Genomic DNA, 10,912 nt, shown 5'->3' with positions numbered 1-10,912 from the left:
TTCAAATTTCAAAAGCTACAGTTAATCAACCCCACAGGTATTGAAATGCGAGAAATAGAATTGAAAAATAGCCAAATGTTTGATGGACATTCACCGCTAACAAAATACGTTTTTCTAAATTCTAACAAATGTCTCTTTTGCGTCCATGTTTTATCTATAGTTTTAACTTTGTTAGATATCCCAGTTCAACCAGGATGATCATCAATATTATTTTGTGACCTAGCGCTAACATAAAAACAACAAATTAAATCACTGTTAACGTGCAAAGTGCTGGATTAGTTGATACGACAATTTTTGTACGCTTGTCTAATAATAAGTTGAAGCAGTGTACACTGAACACAAAACTTGAACAATCCAACCGACTTTCAAAGTTCAATTTGCAAAGTCAAATTAAAGCGACATAATAACATTAGACGACAAGGTGCATCAAGTTCAGCTTATTAGACACAAAACAATTCCCCTCGAGTTAAATTCTTTACCTATCAGGGTCTTTCCGAATCTGTGTCGATGGTATTCGGTTGGATTGCAGGAAAGTTTTTTCATCAATCGGAGATTTTGGCGACCAGTTCCTTTAGGTTACCACAGGTCGAATTACAGCAGAAAGTCTTTGATATACTTCAGTTGTTTTGTGAAACAGAACTTGTTTAAAAACTGTGAGAGTTTGATTCACTGTTGTTTGGGGTCAGGAGATGTACATGGTATATATAGAACCGGATGTAACGGTATAGGAAAGAGAAAGGCTAGGGTTTTTTTGAAAATCGGGTCAAAATTTCGGGTTTTCGATTCCGGTTTAAACCGGTTGGGAGGTTCGGTAGGACGGTAAATCCGGCCAGAACCAGTTTGAAACTGGAATATTTCGGCGAAAACCCACCCAAAACCGGATTTTTTTTCGATTTTTTGACCCGCGAAAATCGAAAAAAGGGAAAGGCTATAGCCTTAAGGTTTTTTTGAAAAGCGATTCAAAATTTCGGGTTTTCGATTCCGGTTTAAACAGGTTGGGAGGTTCGGTAGGAGGCGAAAACCGGCCAGAACCAGTTTGAACCTGGAATATTCCGTCGAAAACCCACACAAAACCGGATTTTTCTTCGACTTTTGACCCCCGAAAATCGAAAAAGTGGAAAGGCTATTGCCTTAGGGTTTTTGCGAAAATCGGGACAAAATTTCGGGATTTCGATTCCGGTTTAAACCGGTTGGGAGGTTCGGTAGGAGGCTAAAACCGGCCAGAACCAGTTTGAAACTGGAATATTCCGTCGAAAACCCACCCCAAACCGGATTTTCCTTCGATTTTTTGACCCGCGAAAATCGAAACAGTGGAAAGGCTATAGCCTTAGGTTTTTTTTTGAAAATCGGGACAAAATTTCGGGTTTTCGATTCCGGTTTAAACCGGTTGGGAGGGTCGGTAGGAGGCTAAAACCGGCCAGAACCAGTTTGAACCTGGAATATTCCGTCGAAAACCCACCCAAAACCGGATTTTTCTTCGACTTTTGACCCCCGAAAATCGAAAAAGTGGAAAGGCTATAGCCTTAAGGGTTTTTTTGAAAATCGGGTCAAAATTTCGGGTTTTCGATTCCGGTTTAAACCGCTTGGGAGGTTCGGTAGGAGGCTAAATCCGGCCAGAACCAGTTTGAAACTGGAATATTCCGGCAAAAACCCACCCCAAACCGGAATTTTTTTCGATTTTTTGACCCGCGAAAATCGAAAAAAGGAAAAGGCCTTAGGGTTTTTGCGAAAATCGGGCAAAATATTCGGGTTTTCGATTCCGGTTTAAACCGGTTGGGAGGTTCGGTAGGAGGCTAAATCCGGCCAGAACCAGTTTGAACCTGGAATATTCCGTCGAAAACCCACACAAAACCGGATTTTTCTTCGACTTTTGACCCCCGAAAATCGAAAAAGTGGAAAGGCTATTGCCTTAGGGATTTTGCGAAAATCGGGTCAAAATTTCGGGTTTTCGATTCCGGTTTAAACAGGTTGGGAGGTTCGGTAGGAGGCGAAAACCGGCCAGAACCAGTTTGAACCTGGAATGTTCCGTCGAAAACCCACACAAAACCGGATTTTTCTTCGACTTTTGACCCCCGAAAATCGAAAAAGTGGAAAGGCTATTGCCTTAGGGTTTTTGCGAAAATCGGGACAAAATTTCGGGATTTCGATTCCGGTTTAAACCGGTTGGGAGGTTCGGTAGGAGGCTAAAACCGGCCAGAACCAGTTTGAAACTGGAATATTCCGTCGAAAACCCACCCCAAACCGGATTTTCCTTCGATTTTTTGACCCGCGAAAATCGAAACAGTGGAAAGGCTATAGCCTTAGGTTTTTTTTTGAAAATCGGGACAAAATTTCGGGTTTTCGATTCCGGTTTAAACCGGTTGGGAGGGTCGGTAGGAGGCTAAAACCGGCCAGAACCAGTTTGAACCTGGAATATTCCGTCGAAAACCCACTCAAAACCGGATTTTTCTTCGATTTTTTGACCCCCGAAAATCGAAAAATAGGAAAGGCTATAGCCTTAGGGATTTTTTGAAAATCGGGTCAAAATTTCGGGTTTTCGATTCCGGTTTAAACCGGTTGGGAGGTTCGGTAGGAGGCGAAAACCGGCCAGAATCAGTTTGAACCTGGAATATTCCGTCGAAAACCCACCCAAAACCGGATTTTTCTTCGACTTTTGACCCCCGAAAATCGAAAAAGTGGAAAGGCTATAGCCTTAAGGGTTTTTTTGAAAATCGGGTCAAAATTTCGGGTTTTCGATTCCGGTTTAAACCGCTTGGGAGGTTCGGTAGGAGGCTAAATCCGGCCAGAACCAGTTTGAAACTGGAATATTCCGGCAAAAACCCACCCCAAACCGGATTTTTTTTCGATTTTTTGACCCGCGAAAATCGAAAAAAGGAAAAGGCTATAGCCTTAGGGTTTTTGCGAAAATCGGGCAAAATATTCGGGTTTTCGATTCCGGTTTAAACCGGTTGGGAGGTTCGGTAGGAGGCTAAATCCGGCCAGAACCAGTTTGAAACTGGAATATTCCGGCAAAAACCCACCCAAAACCGGAATTTTTTTCGATTTTTTGACCCGCGAAAATCGAAAAATAGGAAAGGCTATAGCCTTAAGGTTTTTTTGAAAAGCGATTCAAAATTTCGGGTTTTCGATTCCGGTTTAAACCGGTTGGGAGGTTCGGTAGGAGGCTAAATCCGGCCAGAACCAGTTTGAAACTGGAATATTCCGGCAAAAACCCACCCCAAACCGGAATTTTTTTCGATTTTTTGACCCGCGAAAATCGAAAAATAGGAAAGGCTATAGCCTTAAGGTTTTTTTGAAAAGCGATTCAAAATTTCGGGTTTTCGATTCCGGTTTAAACCGGTTGGGAGGTTCGGTAGGAGGCTAAATCCGGCCAGAACCAGTTTGAAACTGGAATATTCCGGCAAAAACCCACCCCAAACCGGAATTTTTTTCGATTTTTTGACCCGCGAAAATCGAAAAAAGGGAAAGGCTATAGCCTTAGGGTTTTTTTGAAATTTGGGTCAAAATTTCGGGATTTCGATTCCGGTTTAAACCGGTTGGGAGGTTCAGTAGGAGGCTTAAACCGGCCAGAATCAGTTTGAACCTGGAATATTCCGTCGAAAACCCACCCAAAACCGGATTTTTCTTCGATTTTTTGACCCGCGAAAATCAAAAAAAGGGAAAGGCTATAGCCTTAAGGTTTTTTTGAAAATCGGGCAAAATATTCGGGTTTTCGATTCCGGTTTAAACCGCTTGGGAGGTTCGGTAGGAGGCTAAATCCGGCCAGAACCAGTTTGAACCTGGAATATTCCGGCAAAACCCACCCCAAACCGGATTATTTTTCGATTTTTTGACCCGCGAAAATCGAAAAAAGGGAAAGGCTTGGAGGCAGCAGTCATTGTTCCACATGCAGCTCAGAAGAATGAAACTAAGTACTCTTTTGAAAGTCTTTTCCGGAGTCAGCACTATGCTTTGTTGGACACAAGTTGTCGGGAGTATCTCTTCATCTGTGATTTCTTCATGTTTACTGCAGCGAATGCCAAAGACGTATTCAACTCAGTGTTGGGTAAAAGTCTAGCCCTATTTGAGAAGGCGATTCCGTGGTCAAGATGGCAATTGAAAATCCACAAAAACATGTTTTGAAACCACAACGCGAAGGGGGAGGAAACAACATTTATGGCGAAGATATTGCAAAACTGTTGAGAGAAATAGGAAACGACAGCCGACGTAGTGCCTACATCCTCATGGACCTTATCAATCCAAAATCGACTCCGAACTATGCAATATGTGGTGGAACCGCCACAAAGGAAGAAGTTGTTTCGGAATTAGGAATATACGGAGTCTACCTTGCCTGCGGCGACAAGATGTTGGAGAATTACGCTGCTGGACATTTGCTCCGTTCGAAACCCAAGGACCAGAATGATGGCGGCGTTGCGACAGGAGTTGCAATGTTGGACTCCCCGCTGTTTGTCTAGATGTGCCCTATTTTAACACTTGCAGTAGTCTACTATTTTTGCTGTAAAACGACTTGTGACCAAAAAAGGCGATCCACCAAAATGATGCCCGTCTGCGCCTCTAGCCTATCGCGAATCTCCTGTGAACAAATGATTGCAGGTATAAATGCTTTTTGTGCCTTGATAATATGCAGCAATTTACTGTAGACCGAAAACGCGTTATTTCCTGCCATAAGATAAAAAATATGTTATAATTATTTCATGCAGTATGAAATTTACTACTTCACAATCCACTTTTTTTGATAAACAAAGACGATTTTCACCTGCTGCTGTTATAGTACAAACCTAGTGATTCTGTAACTTTGTAGTGCGACTGTAAAATCTGTAGTCATAGAGATTGGCATTTTTTCCTTTACGCGGATATTGTACAGCATGCTTAATGCATGGCCCGATTACTGACTGTTAACTGCTTCAGTTCATCGCTTACCTGCTACATTTAGTGTTGATCTATAGCCCCCTCTTGCTGTTGCTGTGTTTGTGGCTGTATGTAGATGTGTCTTCTGTGTGTTGGTGTGAATTAGTTTTGTTCTAGGTATTAAAAGCTTCACTAAAAGTTTCGGTTGAAATATATCCTTCGTTATTGTACTTTAGCTCATGTTTTGGACTTGACGTTTGAACCGTTGAGCATTTCTCCCCATTCTTTGTACCGGGTTTGTGCCCAAATTATGGAAGGTCAGGCTTTCGACTATCTTGATGCACCAGTAGTTCGTGTAACAGGGGCGGATGTACCAATGCCTTATGCACAAATCCTGGAAGATGGAGCCTTACCTGCAGTGAAAGACGTTGTGCTTTCTGTTAAAAAGACACTTCATATTCAAGCAGCTGCAGATAGAGCATAGTCATTTATTGCAAATGTTTGGATACAGTTCCTGTAACAACTTTGTTGTCAGGTTTGGGATATTCAATTTTGCGGCATTCAGCGGCAGGTTTGAGATGCTTGTAGTCGGGACCTTTTGACTTGAAGGTCCAGGGTTCTTTACCCCTTCCGTTAGCTATGGATCGCTGTTTGCAAAAATATTTTTGGATCAATCGGCCAAATGGTTAACTTTACAGTCCATTTTCGTGGGTCAAAAAATCGAAGAAAAGGCCGGTTTTGGGTGGGTTTTAGCCCGAATATTCCAGATTCAAACTGGTTTTGGCCGGTTTCTGCCTCCTACCGAACCTAAAAACCGTATTTTTCCACGTTTTGTTAAAAAAAATCAGACCGTTTTGTGCAAATCATGAACTTTTTGTAAACTTTTCCAGAAAATGATTGAGGAGCGAAACCGATGCGATATGTTTGCTAAATGTTGCGGATACTAGATCGGTATTTTACGATGGAGATTTGGGAACGGCTGGAAATATCCAGCTGTTGCTGGGCGACATACAATAATTAGCCTTATAGTACTGTGTCAGATCAATTAACACTGGAAAATTTACTTAGATAAAGATTGGTATTTGCCTTTCAACCTTATCAGCGGGATCATTTGCAGGTTAGATGCCTTCCTCGATGTCTGTAACAAGCTGTTGAACTTCCGCCATGCCTTGTTTACATTTGATCCCCTCTAAGTTTACGTCCGTGTGTAATTTCACACTTCTTTTTTTGCTTACTTTACGCCCAGACATCGTCCAAAATGAAAAAAAGATCTAACCGTTCCTCGTGTAATATAACCGCAGTTATTTCGAAAGCTGTTCATTAACGGCGAAGTGTGAACGGTCAATTGACAGTTAATGAAAGAAAGTTGTATTCCGTTTCACATTATGGCATATTTTGTTTGTTCCCTTTGTGGAGGAAAGCTTCCAAACGCGGAACGTCTCAAAAAACACAAGAAAAGCTGCGTAAAGTTAATGATGTGTGAGTGTGGAACAAGGTAAGTTTAGTTTTGTATAAATATTTGTGCCTTTGTTTTGTAATTAATTCATCAACTTACCGAAATGCCGACTGAAATACATCAAAACTGCGACATGTACCTAATATTCCTAAGCGTTTCGACTAGTGGTGGATTCAGCCGGTTCGCACCGGTTTTATAAAACCGTCCCACGAAATTTTATGAGATCAGCGAACCGGTTATCATTACTGGTTACTGTCAATGGACTTTTTGTAACAAAACCGGCTGAAAATATGACTTTTTGATAAAACCGACTGAGAAAAATTTGAATCTCACCACTGGTTTCGACAAACATTCACATCAGTATAATATCTAACAGAAATAAAAAATATTTTTCTAAAAAATATATTTAAGTTACTGACTCCTGTGGTTTTATAAGATTTGAAGATGACAGTATTTAGGCGAAACTTATATGTTTCATATATACTTGATAAATTGTAAGCTGCAGACAGTGCACACTGTTTCGACCTATAAGGTCTCATCAGTGCAGCTGGTGACGTTGCTTGGCCACTGTGAGCCAGTTTCATTTGTGCTGTATGCCCAGTTGTGGCATCGCACAGACTGGGTGATATATGGGGTTGTACCCTGTTGTTCACCACAAACTGGAGTGCCGTTTGATGGCTACACTAGCCAATGCGGCCGATCCCTCGTCACCAGCTGCACTGATGAGACCTTATAGGTCGAAACAGTGTGCACTGTCTGCAGCTTATCATTTATTGGCTCACATGCTTTTACATTGATAAATTGTGTTACTTAATAAATATTTTCAGTTACTTGGAACACTATAAACGGATCAGTTTTTTCGCTTAATGATGAAAATAATAGCCTGAATAGGCGTCAAAGTCGACATGGTTATTGTTTTTGTTTTGTTTTCTGTTATTTTATCACATAAAACAGCAGTTTTTGTCAATGACCATGCTGTCTGTTGAAGGGTCCAATACGTATCAGTTTAAACCAGGGGTGTCCAACACGTGGCACGCGTGCTAAAAGTGGCACGCAGAGCATTTGAAAAAGGCACGCAAGGTTTTGCACATTCAGGTGGTAAACATTAGGATTTGTCATACAAATATATTTTTTTTCTATTGATTCTTCTTGCCTTTTATTCTAAATTTAGTAAAGATATCAGTATCAAGGTTACACAAATCCACTAATTAAATTGGTCGTTTTTTGAGCCCCGTTGCAAACTATTTGTATCTTGTGTCGCATAAACGGAATGAAAGGTTTCTGGAGTATCATAAACAAGTTTACTCGCATTGGACGACATACTTTTTTTCTAATTAATTAAAAGGGTTTTACATATTTTCGGATTAAGCCCATACCGTTAAGACGTTTAAGACATGGTTTGGAAAAAGTACCAAACGTTGGCACGCGAGCATATTTCAAAACCAAAATTGGCACGGCGGTGTTTTCGAGTTGGACACCCCTGGTTTAACTCTCTTAGTTTAGTAACATTGGAGTTTTCTTTGTACAGATTCACCAGAAGCTGCAACCTCAGGCGTCATCGGCAAAACTCATGCAAACTTCGTAAAATCGCACAGAAAACGTAAGTTGTTTAAAACAATAAAACCAGCAAAATCGGACGTGATTTCATGATTAATCCAACGGTTTACAGTTATGGTTAGGAGCACTGTACCAAACAGCCCATTATATTATTCAAAGGTCGCAGTGGATACAAAACATTCTTTAAAGGGCATTATTAAGCTTCTAAAACGGTTTTTTTAATACCATGTATGAATACCAAACCAGAATTATTCCATAAATTAAAATTTTGGTTTTTATTCATTTTTCGAGTTTGTGATATTGTAGAACATAGATAGTCGAAAGACCTTTGGTTACTTTTTACGTAGCGGTATGTAAACTTGAAAATGGGTCAGTTACTGCAAAAAGTGTTTAAACCACTATTCCAAGCTTCAACAATGTGTTACTCATTTTCAGTAAAACGTGCAACAATAAGACAAAAACAAAAATTGTTGAGGTCCCAGTATCTCCGAGTGAATCAACTTCTCCAACCAGCGAAGCTACATTTTCTGAAAGTTTAGGTTTCTCGGCAAGCTTTAGCATTAAGAAAGAAATTTCTGAATCGCCAGTCGCTTCAGACACTTCAAAACCGGAAAACAGGTGAGATAAACTTGATCTTACACTATAGGCGTGTGTGCATATGTGTATCGACCTACCAATTTATTGAAATAACTCAAAGCAATATTTCTGTAGTTACTTGCCTTATCTGCTACTTTTGTGTTCCAATCACATTTTCTGTAATCAACATTGCAAGAACTAGATACGGTTGCAAAGCAGACAATATCACTTTCGCTCCACTATCTTAGCCTGTTATCACCTTTTCGCGCTTTCTTTTGTGAATGTATCAAAGTTGGGTCAATAGTGACAGAAAAACGTCAGTTGTCCCTTTATTTAACATGCCATGTCATGCTTTCTAAAATTACATTACAGTGTAAATCTGGATTGGCATCTTTTCTGTCGAAATAACTGCGCAATCGCTTTAAATTAAAGTCTTTGGTTTCTTTCTAAATGGCTGTGAATACCAAAAACCCAAATGGCAGTGTACATAAGACGTGTCAGTACTGCAATAAGTTGTAAGTAGTGTGCATTTAGTATTTGCAATTGTTTGTTTTATGTAATAGCTTTATTGGTATTTCAGATTTGCCACTGCAGCTACACTTAGAAGACACATCAGAACCGCATGTCAAAAATCAATGCAAGAAGCGCCAGTGGCCCGTTGCCCAAATTGTGGTTTAACGTAAGTATTTGTAACCGAGCTTCTTTCCAAATTGGCAAAGGTTTTTGCTCAGAACAACGAGACCAAATGGTTTCAAAAACACAACTAAACGATAGTTCAAATCCCAGCTAAACAACTAAATAATGATAGACTTAACCATTAGGCTTCATAATCTTTAGGTGTAAGGAGAGAAATTTTTCACGCCATTTGAGAAGTTGCTCCGGAGTTTGGGGACTTCGTCGTAGTTTTGATGCAGCAAAGGACACTAAAAATCCCGATTCCGATAGAAGGTGAGATAATGGCATATATGTCCTTCGGCGAAACTAATGTCATGTCATAACAATTTCTTATCAAAAGGAAAAACACTGATGAGACTGAAAAGGAAAATACAGCAACTACAACAACAAAGATTCTTTCAAACTGCAGGTACGAATGCTTTTTGTTTTGATTTGTTAGGAATATTTGACCAAAATATTGTCTTGGTTTATGCAAGAAGACTGTGACAACCAAAATTTGTTATTTCAGTCAAAGTGAAAAACCTTTACAAACACCGAACAGGAGTTCATCAAACGCAACCCAACAAACACCAATGCAACAGTATGTTTAAAATCCAGTTAATCTGGAAAATAGGCTAATTTAGGGACCGAGAAAAACCTGAAGAAATTATTTTGAAACCAACACCTAATTAAGAAAGTGTTATGTCCAGTATTTCGCAGATTTTTCGAAACCACTGGATTGAATTTAATGTCACCATGACTAATCTTTTCCATATTTGCGATCTGTATAATCTCTATCTGTAAAAATGCGTTGGTGGAAAAAAACAACATTTACGAACAGAAGTAAACTTTGAATTTATTTTGCTGTTTTTTGTTACAGATGGCTTAAGAAGGGCAATTCCCACATCAATCCATATTTGCCAGATGTTCCAATGGATGTGGATGGTACAGATTCTTCCACTAGTCTGTAAGTTATTAGCTATTTTCTTTATGTCTTTTTTATTAGGCACAGACGTTAAATTTGCCGAATTTTATTGCAGAAATAACGACTTAAAAGACGACGGTGACAGCAAAGAAAAACTAGCGCCATTGTTACGGCGGTTTGAAATGTGAGTTACAATTCGGATTAACCGCATCCGGTTTAATCGAGGTTTACTTTAAATATAAATTCATTTGTTGAAACAACTAACCGACTTAAATTTGTTTTAGGGGCGTCAAGAATGCTCATAAACCGCCCACCACGGAGAAAACTCAAACTAAACCCCAGTGTGTCAAACAGTAAGTTTAAACTATCAAGAGATGTTTAAGCTGTGATCGTCTTTCTTACTGCACATACTAAATGCAGCTTTTTAACCCTAACTTAACTTTCGCCTTTATATGTTCTACCAATTGTAGAAGCAGCAAAGAAGCCCGGTTACCATCATCAGAATCAAATCCAACAAAACCCAAGTCGGAATATCAAGAAACTAGGTTCGTACAACTCTACCACAAGACGACGCTGTCGAGTATCGGTCTTAATTTGTTTCCATGTTTTACAGACTTCAAGGTTACCAAGTACTTGAGGCACTCACAAATCAACTGACTTCGTTGCAACAAAATGCTATCATGGTTTTTAGATGAGTTAAGTTCAAATGGTGTTCCAAAATTTCCATTTGATGAGGAGTATTGCGGACCTGAGTGTAAAATCGACATTACAAAACAAGAAAAACTCAAATCACAATTTATTTGGCCTTTTTCGATTTGTGGTTGTATGCAGTAATGAAATTAATTGTTTATTATGTTTCAATACAACACATTGTGCAAATTTTTGTCTGGTTCTAA

General features: G+C 39.6%; 1 protein-coding gene and 1 pseudogene across 1 annotated transcript; both read left to right on the top strand.

Moving 5' to 3' along the window:
- Nucleotides 1-3,804: 3,804 nt before the first annotated feature.
- On the top strand, nucleotides 3,805-6,279 carry LOC145213963 (glutathione synthetase pseudogene; annotated as a pseudogene).
- LOC145213953 (uncharacterized) lies at nucleotides 6,199-10,895 on the top strand. The gene is made up of 12 exons (XM_080082366.1): nucleotides 6,199-6,343; nucleotides 7,833-7,904; nucleotides 8,297-8,479; nucleotides 9,018-9,116; nucleotides 9,275-9,385; nucleotides 9,453-9,521; nucleotides 9,621-9,692; nucleotides 9,972-10,058; nucleotides 10,132-10,200; nucleotides 10,301-10,369; nucleotides 10,487-10,561; nucleotides 10,630-10,895. Exons 1-12 carry the CDS (start codon nucleotides 6,204-6,206, stop codon nucleotides 10,709-10,711), a joined length of 1,128 nt encoding a protein of 375 aa, XP_079938492.1. The 5' UTR covers nucleotides 6,199-6,203; the 3' UTR covers nucleotides 10,712-10,895.
- Nucleotides 10,896-10,912: the final 17 nt, after the last annotated feature.

Source organism: Phallusia mammillata, chromosome 2 (genome assembly GCF_965637545.1).
Source record: "Phallusia mammillata chromosome 2, kaPhaMamm4.hap1.1, whole genome shotgun sequence".
In the NCBI taxonomy this organism is placed as follows: domain Eukaryota; kingdom Metazoa; phylum Chordata; class Ascidiacea; order Phlebobranchia; family Ascidiidae; genus Phallusia; species Phallusia mammillata.
This window is presented reverse-complemented; position numbering and strand designations above follow the sequence as displayed.

Excerpts from the sequence above, each read along its gene's own strand:
- LOC145213953 (XM_080082366.1), top strand. The coding sequence starts at position 6,204 with ATGAAAGAAAGTTGTATTCCGTTTCACATTATGGCATATTTTGTTTGT. Across the intron at positions 10,059-10,131 it reads ACAGATTCTTCCACTAGTCT|AAATAACGACTTAAAAGACG; the intron begins GTAAGTTATTAG and ends ATTTTATTGCAG. Across the intron at positions 10,370-10,486 it reads AAACCCCAGTGTGTCAAACA|AAGCAGCAAAGAAGCCCGGT; the intron begins GTAAGTTTAAAC and ends TACCAATTGTAG.